Genomic DNA, 18726 nt, shown 5'->3' on the forward strand with positions numbered 1-18726 from the left:
GTGCTCGGTGCTTCCTGTAAATCTACCCTTACCATTTAAGATAAACTTCACATGATAAGTCTTCTCACACACCACCCCTTGACATTTCGTTAGTGTATAAAAAGTATCCGATCGCTACTGCTGTTTCTAATTTCTACCTGTCAGACACCAATTTAGTGAAATGAGCTTCGGAGTGCTTTGTCAATTTTGTGTTAGTTCGAATCTCTTAAAATAATATGTTTAGATATAAAATAATAGCGAGAAGAGCGCTGTAATATGTTATTTTGGCAATTCCAACACACTGAATGTAACACTTGACAGCATGTAAAATAATATAAACTAAATACTGACATGACTTCAAGACATTTCCAAATGAATATGGTTTCATTGGTGAATATCTAAAAGTTATGAAGGAGAACTGAGACACCATTTAAGTATAAACATTTGCTAGTACAGAACAGAACAGAAAATTATGTCGGGTAGACTACATATTTACTTGGCTGATAAGTGAAATATTAAAGACTAAAACTGTGGAAACTAATTTCTAATGCCATGTATAGCCATGTAATAAAACACTTATTGAATGGTCTGTCGATCTACTGTAAACGTTATTGGTCAGGTGTGCAAAGGACCGAAGGCAAAAGGTCTGACTGGCAAGCCATCCAATATGTGTAAACTATTTAACTAATAAAATGCATTGGATAAACATGAAAATTTGCATCAATTATGGGCTTTGCGTAAATATTACTTGTCTGGTACATGTTATAACATATTGCACAGCTGAATAACCAGTTGTCGTACATTATTATATCGATGTTATATAATTAATTCAGCAACGTTACGCAACCAACTGCACATGTAGTGTTACCTTACTACACTATATCGGACAAAAAAGCGAAATAAATTTTCAATTTGTAATAAAATATGCAGTCTAGAGTTTGATTAGCAAATTTAACACAGAAATGGATCTTGTAACCCTGGAATTAATTGTAATTTTTGTGATTACCTTCTATACAGGTAGACATTTCTTTCCACTTGATTGAAAAATCAAGAAATTATATTACGAAATGTTTCATATTCATTTTCATCAGTCAAGTATGTCTATGTACATAACTATATTACTACATGTCACGAGAAAACCTATTTTGAAAAGCAAACGTCCGTATATTTCTCAAAAGTAAATAAAAGTTTTAACTTTTAACCAAAAGGGCATAGTTTATGACATAGTGAGGATTTAATAATTTTACATAAAAGAAGGTGTTAATAACTATAACTGTAACTCTTCTTCACAATTTATTACACGATATTCCCCATGCCAAGTGTTGTGTCTATCACACAATTACAAAATCGATCTCGCTGAGTAGTGATTATTCCTGATCGCTAGAATTCCACTGTTTATGCTGGACGTTTATTGAAAACGGTAGGTAATTTAAAAATCAACGGCCCAATTCTGGTGTGTCTGTTTTGGAATTGGCTTACATTCCTGTGATGACGGCAGGACAAAACACAGAAAGGTAAACAGTTACTTTCTCATAAATATCGCTTTGATTTACGTACTAGTATATTTAATAGATACGTAAATGGAATAGATTAAAGTTGGTCTGGTACCCGTAATTTTCTCTTGACACACTATCTACTGTCTATCAACAACCCAAAACTTCGAAAACAGTAAAATTTGTTGACTCAAAAGCGGTGCTCCACTTCACCACTTCACTAAGGCATGGGTGGAATCTGGGTAGAAAAACAGACACGTTACTCATTTGTTCTTTGTACAATTTAGAAACAGCAGTAGATTTACATGCTGTCCAGTGTCAGCCATGTCTCTCCAGATAGCAAGCGAGTGTTTCTTCCCATGCTTTTCCTTCAGTATACAGCGTCTAAGATGTACAGTTTTAACTTGCATCAAATGAAGTCGATTTCAAATACGGCAGTTTAGTTCTAGAAAAAAATAAACAGTTTTTTTGGAGATTGTATACTCTTAGTTCATTCCACATATAGTTTATAATAGTACTAAATTGCAATCTTACCACTGACAAAACAGGCAACTGAGCCGGTGGCATTTTCTGCGTAAATTAACAGAATTTAACTCGGTTTTCGGGACAAAAGAAATAAATTAGGTGGAAAGCTTATAAAATACAATCATTCGTAATTTGCTCTGTAAAGGCAGTTTCGGGGGCATTTATAAAGTATGTCAAGACAAAATTACAGGTACTGAAACAAGTTTGGTCCATCAAAATTACTTATCTATTAACCATTTGTATATCAAAGCGATATTTGATACACTATCACGTTTGAAAGAAAAGGCATGCATGTGTTCGGCCGCCATCATGTGTAGTTTCTGTCAATTCCAAACAAAGATCATGTCAATCACGACAGTGGAATAGTACATAGGACGCACCCGGGAAAGGTTTAGAGCAAAGGGTAGACGTTGTAAAGCAGCAAATTTTAAATGTCAGTCGCGGAAGTATAAAACCGTTAAGTCCGCATTTTTCTTGTCTGTTGGTATTCGTTGTTGTATATGAATCCCTCAAGAAGTTTACAGTGGTCTCGTCAACTTCTTAATGATCTTAAGAGTGTTTAATCACACACCTAAAGTAAGACTTATTTGTCATGTCATGTTGAGAGTGGCTGAAGGTAAATATTCTGAATCAAATGTAATCAAAATTATCGCATGTTTATATTTCAAGGTGTTTGAAACTTTTCTACAGGAGAATAAGTCTTTTTTTATGTTCATGGATCACCTTTCACTGGAATTCAAACCTTTTTCGGAAGTAGAAAAAGTAACGTGTCCGCGCATAGCTAGCAAAACGTCATATGAGATATGAAATAAATTATTATAGAGGGACAAAACTATTTTTTGATTTGTACTTGTATCATGTGAATCTGTAATAAGCTTTATGCAAAGCTCATTAGATTGGGTCTGGTGTTTATATTTTATGTTTTGTATATGCATCTATCATATATGTCACTTACTTACTGACGGACGGACGGACGGACGGACTCACTCACTCACTCACTCACTTACTTACTTACCTACATTATAGTCTTTAACTTGTCCGTTTTATATTTCAGTTGTCATATCGAGAAATATATTTATTGGTAGTTGCAAAACAGCTTTAGAATTTACAAACCATGACTCATTTTTACGTTAATATACGATGGAGTTTTTCTAACTAATTCATTTGGCCAACCGTGCGAAGCTTTTGTTGAAATAAAACATGCTGCAAACACGACTTTCAAAATATGTGTAAAGCTAAATTCGGGATACGACAGGTGTAGACAGTCTTTCAGATTTTACCATGCAGAGGATCTTGTAAACCATAGGTTCTATTACCAGAAAGATAAACAAGAGCTGTTTGTAAAATATGTATGAAAGAAAGAAAGAATGATATTAATATTATTATCATCATTATTGTCATCATCATTTAATATTAAATAAAATGATTCCTACACAAGCAGTTAAGCACATCCCATAGCTTGTAAAACATTGTTCTAGTACTCTTCTCTCATGTGACACACTTCATGTACTTCCTGTGCAACTTATTTTTTAGGACAACTACTGTGAACAAATTCAGTATCACGCTATTTGTCAAAAGTCTGATGCATTGTTTGTTGAATTTCAACCTTGGAACAAAACAATATATTCAGAAGACTTAATAATAGATGTATCTGACGAAGCACGTAAGTAAACAATCACAATATTGTATAAGTCGCGCGCCATGTGAAAACCAACATAGCGCGTTTGCGACCAGCATGAATCGAGACCAGCCAGCGCATCCGCGCAGTCTGGTCAGGATCAATGCTGTTCGCTTTCAAATCCTATTGCATTTAGAGAAACCATTAGCGAACAGCATGGATCCTGACTAGACTGCGCGGATGTGCAGGCTGGTCTGGATTCATGCTGGTCGCAAACGCACTATGTTGGTTTTCTCATGGTGCGGCTCAATTTTAATTCTTTCAGAATCTGCAATGCTAGCTTATAAAAGAATCTTCAAGATAAAAATGAATTTAGAGGTCTGATGCTTGGGATGACAACACCGGCCTCCGTTTAGATAATTCACGTGTTGTAAAGGAAACACACAAAAGTAATGGCACAATAATCTAGCCCCCAAATACTCCATTTCATTAATAACTTAAAAGGTTTTTTTTTTCTTCTTTGAAAAATAATAGCGCTAGTCTTTTAAAAATCATTTTCAAGATTCAGCAATGATGAGAAGTTATAATCTCATTCTAAAGTTCAATATACTTACAGCAACTCGGTTTAAACATGTAACAAGATCGACAAGACCATTATATCTTTCTTTTCTCGTTTTTTGGATAAATTGGACTAGACGTACGCAAGTTCCTTGATTTCTGCTTCCGTTTATTTATAACATCTTAATATTTGATAACATTGCAATAAGTGTCATACACTAAACTCACTTTGGTTGTTTTAAACCAACTTGAAACCTTTAAAATGTTTATTTATTTAATAGACTCAAGAGTTTAGTTCTTTTTCAGCTGGTAGCGCAACTTTGTATGTTGGCATTATGGTTGGCTGTATTGTTGTCGGGGGCGTTGTAGCCGCCTACGCTGTTCGGCAGTGCTTTACTTCCCGAAGTGACAGAAGACAAACTGTTGATCAACCACGATGTAAATATCTAAAGGCTATTAGCTTTGTAACGAGAATTATTGCGCGATTTCATATATTTCGTAATAACTCATGTTGATGTTATATGAATATTATGAATTGGTTCAATTGCCTGAATGAAATTGGCAATACTGACGTAAATGAAAAAAATACGCAACTATAGTCATTAAAATGACGTCACACACCCGATACAAAATACAGACGTCAGTATGGAAAAATATCGATTGTAAGTTAACAGAGAGTAAAAACGAGTGGTGATAATATGTTTTATATGCTTATCATAATTAAAGTTGCAGCACAATTGTACTTTACATAAACAGTTCTAGCATTTTCTTAAAATTGAAACATGATCGACCAGTATTAGACTGAGATGATTACTGACTGGACTTTGAGTGGTAAGTACTCGCGGACTGGTTACTTATTAATGCCATGGTCAATAATGCCGAGTTGTCGGCCGCTCAATCCAGGGGTCGTGAGTTCGAGCCCCGCTGGGGTTAAGATCAAGACTTCTCATATGACACCAGTACTGTTTTTTTTTTCAGGAAGCGGACTCGAGAGTGGTTTGAAGCTTTCATGACAATCGAGTTAAAACAAATTAGTATAAACTAATAATGCCCTGTTGCAAGTTAAATTCGAACCCGAAACTCTCGTTTAGAAGTCCTTCGCACATTTCCAATACAATTCTGATTCTAAGTTAACATTCGGCTTTGTTGTGGTTGAAATAGAATAAAATAGAGACGTATCGAAATATAACTTTTGATATCTCGCATGTGTTTATTAAATTACTTAGCTTACTACACTGGAAGATGTTGCACTAAGAAGAACAATGCTGAGGACAATTGTATTCTCAACCAAATTGGTTTTCAACTGAGATAGGTAAAAGTGCCAACGTTAAGACTGCTGTTCAATACCATTACAACGGAGAAGAAACTAGTCTAACATAGTATACTTAAGAAATAATATATCTCATTTAGTGATTTGTCGCTGAATAAACCACTGTTTGGAGTGCGAAGGAATGGCCAGATGGTCATTGTCTGTCGTTCAGATGCGTATTATTATATCACGAGGGCTGAACGCATCTGAACGACAAACAATGATTTTATTCAAGAGCAAATCACTAAATGAGATATATTATTTCGATTCTAACACGTTACCAGCGACTTTAAAGTACATCCTTGACGGCATTCATTAAATATTTTCCCGTTTTCAATCGGTTTCTTTTCCAGCGCGCCGCTATGCTGTTTGACGCCATAACGTAGGCTAATGATTGTGACGTCAGAATAGTGAATTGTTGTATAATAATTCACTGTTTTCAGCCTTCTGTAGGAATAAGAAAATGAATCGGATCGTGTTAGAATGATATATAACATTATTAATACTAACATGACCGTGACAATGATGCCATTAATTTTATAAGATGGCAGTAACATGATTAAGTAACAGATATTTGTTTACCTTCTACAAATGTCTGGCATTTTGATTGGTCAGAAAACGTGACGTGCTGAGTCGGTTTATTCCATATTGGGATGTGAATTCTATATCATTTATTATTATTATTATTATTATTGTTGTTGTTGTTGTTGTTATTTTTGCGGATTCTTAGTGACCATTCTGAAATGAACCATAGTCAAAAATATAAAACCGTATGATGGATCGACAGCATATCTCACGTTTCTACTTTTACTTTATTATCCTACAGCACAGCTGGCACATAACAATACGCTAGATGATTCACGAGAATATCGGTGTCCTGATAATTCTCCTATGCCGCCACAATATGCCGACGTTATGGCTGCCGAAAATCGAGTCAACAACGTCATCAGTACACATAATGGAGATATTTTAGATGCAAGAAATGACTTTTATTTCATAAGGAGCTATCATTCATATGGTTTGTACTAAGTATGCTAGTTTGTCTAAAGGAGAAATGACTATTATACCTATTTCATTCCTATTATAGTTTACTCAATTTTGTATATGTCATTTCACAAACTTTCGCCGCGATTAATGGGACTACCATCTAACGAACTATTATATATCTACTGGGAATGGCCGATTACTGATGTTGAAAGAACTTTTGGCCCAACCAATATGCTTATTTGTTATCGTTGTACATTATGTACATGTACAATTATTGATCTATGATATTAAAAGCGTAAATAATAAGCAATAAATAATAAAAAAAAATGATATGATTAAATCAACGAACTATTCGTGCATATGTGAACTGTATCGGTCTTTATTGTTAGTGACATTGCTTCATAAAACATATTTTGTGCCTTGCAGAACCACCATCACCAGGTGACACTGTTCCCGAGGAACCTCCGCCGCCATATCCAGGGTATTAGGTCAAAGTACACAATTTATAAGATCAAAATACACAATGTATTTCATGTACAGTTGTTCGGACAGTAGCCAATTATAACTAGTTGGAAGGTTTGGTACTATTACCAATAAAAGTTAACCTATTACATATTGTGTTTTATCTTGACACACATCTCATGTTTATTACCAATATCACGACAGGCTTATAGACATTAAAAGAGTAGTCGCAAACGATAACAGACTGCTGTTCTAACTTGACGATAGTCATTTTATTGAAATAAAAAAATAGTGAAAGTTGTATGCACTCCTAGCAAAACATACTAAGCCCTTGCACAGTTGAAAACAAGATGGTAATAAATCATGATTTGGCTACAATGGGTGCGGACAGACACATTTGACCAGTAAATACAGCGGTTAGAGCGTGGCCCGATGTATACCCATTTTAAAGTAAAAGGTAAATGTCGAGACAACATTTAGATTTTATGAAAACGAGTCATAATTCATCTTCCATTAAGTGCATTTTCAACTGGAGAAAAAATCTTTATATTTGATATCAATGAGCTTATTTCACCACTTCCACGTGTTGATTTCTTTAGATATGTATTTTGTGTATATAATGTATGTATTTACCCAGCCTGACTACCCTAATATGAAAGAAGAAGAAAAATATAACAATATTTAATAACCCCGTAAAGAAAAACAATAAAATATGCAAGCGAAAACTATAAGAGATGACTTTGCTGTAAACTTGTGATGTACTTTGCTGTAATGTTAAAAATAAACTGCAATATCAGCATGAGCATTTCCTATAGCAGTGCTTTCTTTTCAATATTAAATCAGTGCTTCTTGTAACTTGGAGTATTTTGTTTATTAAAAAAACATTGCTGTCATTTTTTCAGCTTGCTTTGTAATATAACTTAGTAATTATTTCCTGTTGTTCTTTATTCTGCCGCTTCCCGCTTTAGAACATTTTTTGCAGGTGACCATGACCGGATTTATGTTTATAAGTCCAAGCCTGGTCTTTTCGTGTTAATGCTGTCTTATGCAGTGTCTTTAGTGCTACTAACGTATACGCCGGTGCCTGAATATACAAATGACTGGATGCCAAAAGTCACTGTGAAGATATGGAAATGTGATCCATAGGTAGGCCTGTGGGTTTATATCTTGAAATGAAAAGGATCCTATGTCTGAAGAAGTGACTGTGTAGCAGATGAGATCTTAATATCTAGGTGAATGATTCGTTTACCGATGATAAGACGAAATATTTGGGTAACATGACCATTTTGAATTGGTCTACATGTATGGGTCACTGTCACTAAAAAAGTTGAATAGGAACATGTAAGAATATGAATCATGTTCCGTTTAGCTTCAAAACTGTCTGATGCAAAAATATCGTCTTTGATATTGTACGTTTTGCTACTGAAATAAATGAAGATTACATTTATGGCGAACATTTTAACATCTTTATGTATACATTAAACCTTTATACTAGAAAATAGTGATATACAACTGGTAAATATCCGTAAAAAATATGAGGAATATCGATGTAGTATGGTGAAGTGAAGACACAACAAAAAAAAACTTGCTTTTTATTTATTTATTTTATTTATCCCTACTTTCGCGGATTGATATTACTCCCCTCCCACAACTCGGATATTACTTGATATAATTCTGATAACTAGATCTACATGTGCGAAAAAAAAATTCCATATCCTAATTAGGATCTGTTAGTGTAAGGCCGATCACAAAGCAGACAACATCAAAATGTGACTTTTTTATCTTAGGGTAAACTTATTGTAACCTTCACTATTCAATGAATGTCCGATTGTTATTGTTGATAAATAATACTGTTTAAAAAGGTCATTTAATACTGTGTCAATATATCAAAATTTAACACAGGTAACAACAAAAAAAGGCAACAAGAAGTTGTTTAGTATATATAAAACATCCGGTTTATTGAGATGAAATCGCGGTATAAGTCAGATACGCAACAACAAACATGTCGTTTGTGTATGAGGACACATAAGTTTGATTAGTTCAATTTATAGACTCGTCTGCAAATTAGGGAAAACAGCATAATTTACCTTGCCTTATTTAGGTAAAAACCACTATCGTACTGAATATTACTACCTAAATAACAGACCGTTTCATTATTTAAAAACATCGCTGACCTTAAAACCGATTTATAAACAAACATCATATCGTATCGATTACATACTTTTCGTTTCACCCAATAGTGCCACCTTGACATTATCGGACATTGACCCTGACCCAAAATAAATCAGTGCGAAAAACAAGTTAAGGCGAAATGAATAATGAATTAAAAAGTGCAATTCATAATTTTGTTAGGAAAAGGTAGCACAAAATGGATCTTTTAGCTTTGGAATTATTTGTATTGTGTGTGATTACTTTATATACAAAATGTACAGGTAAACATTTTTTTTAAATATAAATCGAATAGAAGATTTTATTCTGTTTACCAAAGAAGTATAAAATATATAGTATATAGTATAGCTCTTTGTGTTTACTAATACCAGTACAAGCAAAATTAATGAAATATTTCATTTTGAGAATTTTCAGAAAAACATGTTTTTTAGTCTGCCTATCTGATGAAAACAAATGAAATATCGTAGAACAAAAATTCTCATCTGGGCAATAACTGAAATATGTCGTGTATCAGCCTTAAACGGATGTATGCTGCAGTGGACAGAATGCGGTTAGCTAGAATAAATTTGATGGACAGAGACACGTTAGGTTAATTTCGACGAAGTCGTCAAGGAGCTGGGAATTTCGATTCACGCATGCAATAATTGCTCATTCACGCGAATCCTTGCAAATATAATGACCCTATATAAGCAGTTAACTACAACTGTCTATGTATTCATTTTATTCAGAAAATCGACCGTGTGAATAGATTTCTAACATTTTTTACTGCACGTAGTGGAGAAGAAGTTTCGAACCGCAAAATGCATAAATAGAATTTGCAAAACATACACGTATCTTTAAAAACAAGAACTTACAGCTGAAGAAGCCCACATGTGTAAAATTGAGTTTGTAATTCTGCATAACGTCAGAAGATTTCCTGAATGTGGTGTCGTAAATGGCCAAATGCGTAGAATTCTGAGTAGAAGATCAGCGGTGCATGTTCCACCAGAAGCGGAATTTTACGATGACCGCGAAAATGAGTATTATTTCAGTAAAATATATGATTTTCATCACAAATTGTATTATAAATATATCTGGCGGACCTACTTGCAGATGCATGGCTCTTTGGCTCTGTTTTTGTGGTGCTCTGTGCTTCCAGAAAATATTTTGAGCTTTGTTTTAGTGAATTTCTTAAATTCATTTTGATTCAGTCACGATAACCATTTTCTAGGACTTTGCTTACAAAAGTAATAGGCCCTGGAATGACTTCTTTCAATTTTCGTGAACAATCTTTCAGTCTTGACACTGTATTTACGCATAAAAAGCAAAAATAAAGGGGTGGGGCGCTTTTTAAGCTTTATTTATATAATATGATTGGGATGAAGTAACTACAAGTATAACGTAAGCACATCTATTCTTTAAATTGTCCATTGTATATTTCAGGTATTGTTACGAGCAACGCATTTATTGGTAGTTGTAAAACAACTTTAACATTTAGAAACTCTGCTGATTCCTTAATACTTAACTACGATGGAGAAGTTGTAACCGATACATTAGGCAAGCCATGTGAACCTGTTGTCGAAATAAAACATTATGACGTGTCTTACCCGGGGAAAAACATGTGTGTAAAACTTTATTCGGGATACAACGCTTGTAGGAGATCCTTCAGATTTTATTTTGCAGAGAATCCGAACAAAGTAAGTTTAATTGACTCAAAGACAAAAAAAAGTAAACGTAAAAATACAGGGAACGATGAACAAAATGTCAAATCATTTACAAATGAAGGTATTTTTATGCATTTATGTTCCTTTCGTGATCTTATTTGGAGATTTTAATGTTATTCTGTTAATATTTTTTCATTATTATAATTATTTTGTACAAGTAAATTTCATTTAAATGCAAAATACTGTTCATAATGCTTCTTCATCGGTGTCCTAGTTCCGTCAACAGTGTCAGTGGACTCCTAGAGTCAGTGTCCACAGTTTCATACCAAACATTAAATATAATTATAACTTATTTTTATTGCACTTTAAGTTTCTACGATACATTGTGTATTCTGTAGAATATTTATTTATTTGGGGAAAAAGATATTAAGTTACAGTACGTAACTGACAGATTTACATATTCAATGATTTCATTTTATTTTATACCTACGTGTCAAAGAAGTTCAATGTTTCAAACAAGTTTTCAGTCTTTTTTAGCTAAAATTGTAGTCAATATAACACTAGAAATAGGTATGTGTATATAACAAATGGCATTATTAAACAGTACGTTTATCTGCAATGATGAATTCGACTCTTGTGCTTACCTTTACTCGCCTGTACAACCCTGTACAAGCCTGTACAATCACGGGTAATGGAGTCCTACATTTCTTAATTGCTAAAAATAATCATTATCCCACATAAAAAATATTTGTAAACATCACCTAAAAAATAAACAAGCTGACCCTGAACCTGAAATGTTAAACCGACAAACAAATAAAGGAATTGTAAGTTTAATTTACTAGTAACTGGAGCGTATCTACCTATTGACGTTGATAAATATTCAAGTTTTTTTTATAAATGTTTACGATTGTGAAACAGAAAGTCATCGGTATTCATGTCGGTTGTCATTAACTGATAAACAAACTGAGGTTAAACAATCTGACAAGTCCCTGATATGTGAATATAATCTACCCAACAAAAGGTTTCATTCCGGTGGTTCGATGTCCCTGAATTGCGAAGGCCTTCTCGTGATATAATTATTTCAGTCTAATGGGAGGTAACTAGAGTCACGGATTTGGACTACCTATAGCCCTGCCAATTATTTAAGTTCGGAAATAGATAGAACAAAGTAAAGCCTATGGGAAATATCTGTTTTAAAAATATTTTTGGTTTTAAAAATTATTCACTGACATTCATTCTTAAAGAAAATGTCAGTTGTATACTTTTTGCATATTCAAGTGTTGTGTACGAAGAAACCCAGCTGTTTGGTGTTTGTACGAATGCCTGTATATAAAAATGTCTGGTGGCGGTTGTTGGTGCTTTTCCACATTGTTTCAAATCCTCGACATGTGGCGGTTAGGTCAGCCTACATAATATATCTTAACTGAATGTAATAAGTTTGTTTTGATGTCTTGAGTATACTGTACTAGGCTTTTGTCCTTAAACATAAACATTCAGTTTTCTTTACTTGTCTCTATTGTAACGGTTCTTTTGAAATTTGACTGGTCAGAATAAGAAAACTTACAGTGATAGGTACCACATTAGTCATTATCCTTTAGCCTGCTAAATTTTTAAAATTGGACTGATCCATCATTCAATTTGGGCAGTACTATTCACAATTCGAAACGGTGTTCACTGAAAATTTACAGACTGAATAGCGAACTGTGCAGACCAGGCTGATCTTGGTCTGCACTGGTCACAAAGGCAGAATCACTTGCTAAGGGTTAAAAATCAAACAACTACAGCAAAATGAAGCAAACTGAAATATTTACGTAGAAATACTGGTACGACGTTCAAGTACTTACTTTGAATAATTTTATTTCAGTATTACAATTGTGGTCAAATTCAACATCAAGCAGTGTGTAAACAATGTGATACAGTGATTGCTGAATTTCAGCCTTGGAACAAAACAGAAAAATATACAGGGGACATTAAAATAGATGTGTATAAACAAAGATGTAAGTACACCAACAAAAATATCAGACTATTTTTATAAATGTGAATGTGACATGCTAGCTTAACGAATTTCCAAGAGCATAGAGCATTCTGATGTAAATTTAAAGAAACGAATTTATTACCTATATCTGTTTGACGTAAGAACAATTTATCAGATAAAATCAGTTTAATAACAGTTGAGTTCCATATTTTATAATTGGCTGAAAGCTATTAAATAAGAAGAATACTAATATATGGTATTAAATAATGATTCTAATGTATTTTACAGTTGTTTTTTTTTTCCGATGTCTATTAAAGTAAAGTTCAAGTACTACAATTCGCGAGCTTTCTATATTTAGAATCACGATTATTGCTAGTTGTAATTAATCGGACGAGTTAAATTTTGTTAAAGACATTTGTCCATCACTTCCCGAATTTTATCGATGTGACATTCAATCCTACAAAAACAAAACAAACATATTTAAATCATTCTTCCGACGTTGAACCTTTGAAAACCGATATTATTTCAGATAGTGAAAACAAATCAGTTAATAAAAGAAATGAAGCATTGTATATGGGCATCTTGGTTGGCTGTGTTGTCGTCGTTTTTGCTATAGTGGTCGTCGCTGTCCGGCAGCAGCAAAAGGCCCGAAATAAGCGGAGACAAACTGTAGATCAACCACGACGTAAATATTCAATATTATTTTATGCTTATTACACATGTCTTTAAGGCATCGCCTACAGTGGCAGCCATTTGACTCAAAATTTTACATGCAAATTTTCATAAAAATGAAAGATGACTAAGTGGTAACTATAAAGTCAATAAATTTGTCATAATTATGTTTTAAATATCTATGTGAACATATGCAAGTAGAAGGATGTGCATTTCACTACCTATATTATGCCTTTACTCGATATTTTTTATGACAAAATTTTGCAATTTTATCTGCAGTCAAATTCAATATATATTCAATACATTTCAAAGATAATTACAGCCAATTGTAAAGCAGACTGTGAAGAATAAAGTCTTCAGAAATTATTTTGAAATTTTACCTGATTACTGAATTATACACAAAAATCCCAACACCATCAATTTATCCAATTTGTGTTATCTGTTCACACATAATTTACATGTATATAAACAGGTGATATTATAGGATTATGTATAGGTTAACCTGGCTACCTGTGGTCAGTAATGCATGTACAAACATTTTAAATTAAATTTACATGGGGTTGTCTTTTTGTGTCTAATGCAATAACCAGGAACAATTTAGACAAAAATCCGTAGGAGTTTGCAGTATACATATTGTACTATGAAATTAACTAAATTTTGTCTTTGTAATATTTTTTATATTGGAGTTCTACTGCACATAAAATTTCAATATTTTGGGGTCTAAACGACACTCAACTATTTTACAAGCGGTATATGTACTATAAATCATCATATGCTTCTTATGTTGATGATAATTTGACCAGCTGTTAAGGCTTTAGTGCAATTTTCAAGAGAAAAATACTCGGCCTGAAAATATGAACTGATACTGAGTTGTGACTGTGGCGATGCCTTAAAGTTTTAGCATATTATTATAACGGTCTTTCGCTGGTTGTATATGTAGATGGGAATATTCGGTTGAGGGTGACTGTTGATAAGTTATCGAGGCTTTGCAGAGTTATCGCCAAAAAGTCATCCGATTGCCGGAAAGTCCAATCCGCACCTTCGACCGAGTAGATTCTTTTTCTCCAATACCGTATTCTGCAAAAATTAGAAAAAACGAATGAAGTTCCTAATAGCACCACTTAAGTATTTGTATTATAAAAATCGAAACCCGGTAAATTCGTTGACAAAAATGACGTCACTGCATTTCCAAGACGCATAACAACGTAGAATAACTGTTTCAAGCGTAATATTACGTATTTTTCGTCAAGTCGGGAAATATACTATACGAAATAAAGATCAACTATAATCGTATTTTGCTTTTATCCTTTCTACATAAAAATATATAATAAATACACGAATCTTACATAGATGTACTTCGTAAGCTCTGCCAGAGCATCATACGACATAGGGGGTGCCAAATGGGTTTTTTTTAACATAGAGGAAATGATCGGAAACGTCATTTCGGTGTTCTAAACGTAAATTTTTTCTAGCTTTTTTTTTTAAATAAAATTACTTACAGCAAACTCCTCCCGATATTAATCATGACAGCACTTGATGCCCGGGTAATAGCATGATGATGTAATAGATATTGATCTTGCCTCCTAAAATTACCAGCGTTGCTATCGGTCAGTTGAAGTCACGTTTTATATTCCATGTTGATAAGTAATCACCAGTTATTGACTTGAATAGATAAAATTGTTGCCCGTTTTGTTGATTGCTAGATATTGGATTACCTTCACACATATCCCTTGTCTTACTTGTTTTTGCTTTTATATCCTGCAGCACAGCGAAACTGGTCAAAAGATTTTCATTGTCCGGATTATTCTGCTGAGCCGCCAAAATATACCGACGTTGTTGCAGCCGACTCTATTGTGACTTTAGATGCAACAAATATGAATAGGCATCAAGGCTCTCGACGTTTACAGGAAGTCATTATATTGCCATATGGTAACTAAGTAATATACATGGCATATATTGAGAGGCAGGATACATATGTACAGAATGAAAGAATGAGTTGGGGAGGTTAGGGTATCGGCATTTCAGTCCTGAGGCCGTGGGTTCGAGTACCACTGGGGCGAGGACCACATGTTCTCATATGACACCAGTCCTGTTTTTTTTCCAGGAAGCATAATAGAGTGATTTTTCAATGCGACTGAAACTTTGATCACAATCGAGCCAAAAAATTTAGTATTAACTAATACTGAGTGACCAAGACTTGTAACATGATGTCACCTATGCAGTCTGTATTCATGAAGTACGCTTGTGGGTGCCATTATATTATTTCATGATTATGGAGATCTAGCTGTTATTTCTGGTACATACTAGTGTCGTTCACTTATATGACCTGTACAAAGTATAATTATGTGACCATTTATTTGATTTATTTAAATGATCAAGACGACTGACCGGCATTCCTATTATATTCTGAAATGTGATGAGCTATTTGCAACAAGAGAATGTACATTATTATTATTATCTAATATACATCTGTCTTTATCGCTAGTAATAATGCTAAATGTCTGTTTGTCTTGCAGCACCGCCATTATTTTGTGACAGTGTTCCTCTATCGCCACCTGGTAACACAGAACCCGAAGATAGTCCGCCACCTGTTTACACAGCACCCGAGGATATTCCTCCACCACATGATGGCACAGTTCTGAAAGAGCCTCCACCGCCGTATTCAGAGTATCTACAGCACACAGTTTGATAAAATACAGGTGTGCGGCGAGCGGTCATTTACTGCCGTTCCCAGGGTGTTATTCTGTAACCAATGAAATCTCGCGTTTGTAACCAGTGCACCCTTATGTTAAACAAACATGACGTTGACCTCAGTGTCTTATAAGTAGAATTTTGCAAACGATACGCAAAAAGTTACTATCTACTATTTGAGGCCAAACGAAAGCCATTTAAAATAAACCCGATATGTTAACTAGTAAATGCAGTTGGCTGGAGAGTGATCCTTTGTTTGCCACTCTTGAAATGGCAGCGGGATAACATTGAGACAACACATATACCTCATTGATTCCCCCGTAAGTGCAATGACAGTTTAAAAACATATATTCGATACAAATGTGCTATTCATTACAATGTGTTGCTTATACCTTAAGTGGTTTATGTATACATGTTTCTATTCTATATAACAATATACTAGTATAGCAGGTATTTGTTTGTTTCATTGTAAGAGTAAACACCAGTTGCATTATTTTCAGGACTGGCATAGCCACTAGTGAAAATGTAAGCTACGGTGAACGGTTCTTGAGTGAAAGATATTTTGATCGTACATGTAAAACAAACAATTTTTTTTTATTTTATGTTTTGACTAATTCTACCCATTTTATATTTTCTTACCAATGAAAAATATATTTGATGTGTTTTTTTTTTGCTGGGAAAATACCAGATATATTTCACTCATATATTTCTCGATAATTCACTGGAAAACATGTTATAAATATGCATGTACTTCCCAAGCTATCCGTGCATAGATGCAGTAGTAAACTATAGCTTCGTCACATACGCAACATTTGATAGCAATGGTAACTGAAAACGTGTACAGTAAAATGAGGACACATTTATGCAAATAGTTTAAAAATAAATAAAATTGTATGAATTAAGTATTGTCTTCATTATTCTAACTTTGCAAACGTTTATATTATATGATGACAACGTGTATTGATCAACATTTGCTGTAAAGACAAATACATGTACCTAGAATCTACATCATTCTTGATGAATGAATGTTCAAGAAGACATTTTGCCACTAACCATTCCGAGGTAACGCCCACTATGTACTTATGTTCGTTTGTCTTGTCATCGTTTAAGCTATTTGTTTTACTTTACCTTTGTATATTTTTATATATACCCTTTATGTACACTACATACACCTCAGTAGGGTTTCGGATTGGGGTGGGTAGGGGAGTGAGTGAAGCGTTCCGTGGATGTGACAATTTCTATTGAATTTTTGACCTTGTCTTTAAGAATTATTTGATTTGCAAAAGATTTATAAAAACTGTTTTCATATTTCGCCGTCACGGCGACATTTATTCTAAAGAAAAAATTAAACACTAAAGTATTGTAAAGTCTTTAGACCATGTATTACCTAACTCTCCAAGAACAGAATGTTTTCTTATACAAAATCAAGGAACAAATATCAAATCAGTCCTTCCTTTGGGATGCTAGCAAATCCGGGTTGTGTTATCCAAGTATTAGCCCGGGCCTGACATTATACCTGGATGACAGCTTGGATCCTCCATCATGAAAAGTCAATATCTGCAACGTAAACAATCACAACTTTAATAAGACTTGAAGTAGCAAATTAAAGTGCTTTCGTGCATCTGCATACAATAATAGCTGTAAAAAACTAGAGAGGGTCAGAAATATCAAAAATGGAAAATTAATTTTGATGGAATTTCTTTGGAATATTTAGATACACCACCAGTTGCATGACCAAATACATTGTTTAGGTCTACATGATCAAACAAACTGATGCACTTTGTTTTATATATGACATCGCAATGAAGGTCGTCAACACTCTTAAGAATATCACTGTTAACAACATTTTCAGTAACATGGTTTGCTTACAAATAATGAAAACGATATTGGCACATTAATGAACAAAATGACATGATTTCAAATTTTGAGACTGCTTAAAGGCCTAGATTCACTATTATATAAGTGTCCCCCATCCCCCCCCCCCCCCCAAATCCAATATACAACTCCCATCTTATCTGCTGCTTATCAGCGATTATGTAACCGTAACTGATTAGAGGGTAATTAGCACAGCAGGGACCCCAACTAGACTATAAAGATGTGTGCAGTGGAGTTGAAAGAAATTAATTTTTCTTCAGTGAATGTGGAATGATAATAATATTAATTATTATTTTGATATTATATAGATGATAATAACTATTACGTTAATATTATTATTATTATTATTATTAATTATTATTACTTATTATATTACATAAAGGATGATTAAAGATACAGTAATAATATTGAAAATAATAATGACAATAAAACACAAGTATAGTGAAAACTTCGTAAGTTTTCTGTGCTGACAAACAATATTTTTCTAATTGGAAACTTGGTTTCTTGTATTCATGTAATCAACATTATTTGAACTTAAAATCATTGTGTTCCATCTATACTGAATTTTCATTTTCAGTATGTTGCCAAAAGTGACTTTTTCATGCTTTGCTTTGTAACTTTGAAATGCACAATCATACTGTTTTCAATTTTAGACAAATGTTATTTACAGTATTCTGCAAGCTTTAGATGAGTGAAAGTCACATTTTTCTGAAAAGTATCACAATTCTCCAGACAGACTTTGAAAAAATAAAAAAATTCACATTTCTTTA

At 33.7% G+C, this 18726-nt stretch overlaps 1 protein-coding gene and 1 long non-coding RNA gene across 2 annotated transcripts; both read left to right on the forward strand.

Annotated features, from left to right (window-relative positions):
- Positions 1 to 1278: 1278 nt before the first annotated feature.
- LOC128547931 (uncharacterized) lies at positions 1279 to 6659 on the forward strand. The gene is made up of 3 exons (XR_008366777.1): positions 1279 to 3660; positions 4480 to 4611; positions 6309 to 6659. It is a non-coding gene; the product is annotated as an uncharacterized LOC128547931 (long non-coding RNA).
- A 2299-nt stretch (positions 6660 to 8958) lies between these two features.
- Positions 8959 to 16983, forward strand: LOC128547930 (uncharacterized). The gene is made up of 6 exons (XM_053521820.1): positions 8959 to 9363; positions 10523 to 10776; positions 12608 to 12740; positions 13248 to 13403; positions 15155 to 15319; positions 15907 to 16983. Exons 1-6 carry the CDS (start codon positions 9300 to 9302, stop codon positions 16077 to 16079), a joined length of 945 nt encoding a protein of 314 aa, XP_053377795.1. The 5' UTR covers positions 8959 to 9299; the 3' UTR covers positions 16080 to 16983.
- The last annotated feature ends 1743 nt before the right edge of the window (positions 16984 to 18726 follow it).

This window comes from Mercenaria mercenaria, chromosome 13 (assembly GCF_021730395.1).
Source record: "Mercenaria mercenaria strain notata chromosome 13, MADL_Memer_1, whole genome shotgun sequence".
Taxonomy (NCBI): Eukaryota; Metazoa; Mollusca; class Bivalvia; order Venerida; family Veneridae; genus Mercenaria; species Mercenaria mercenaria.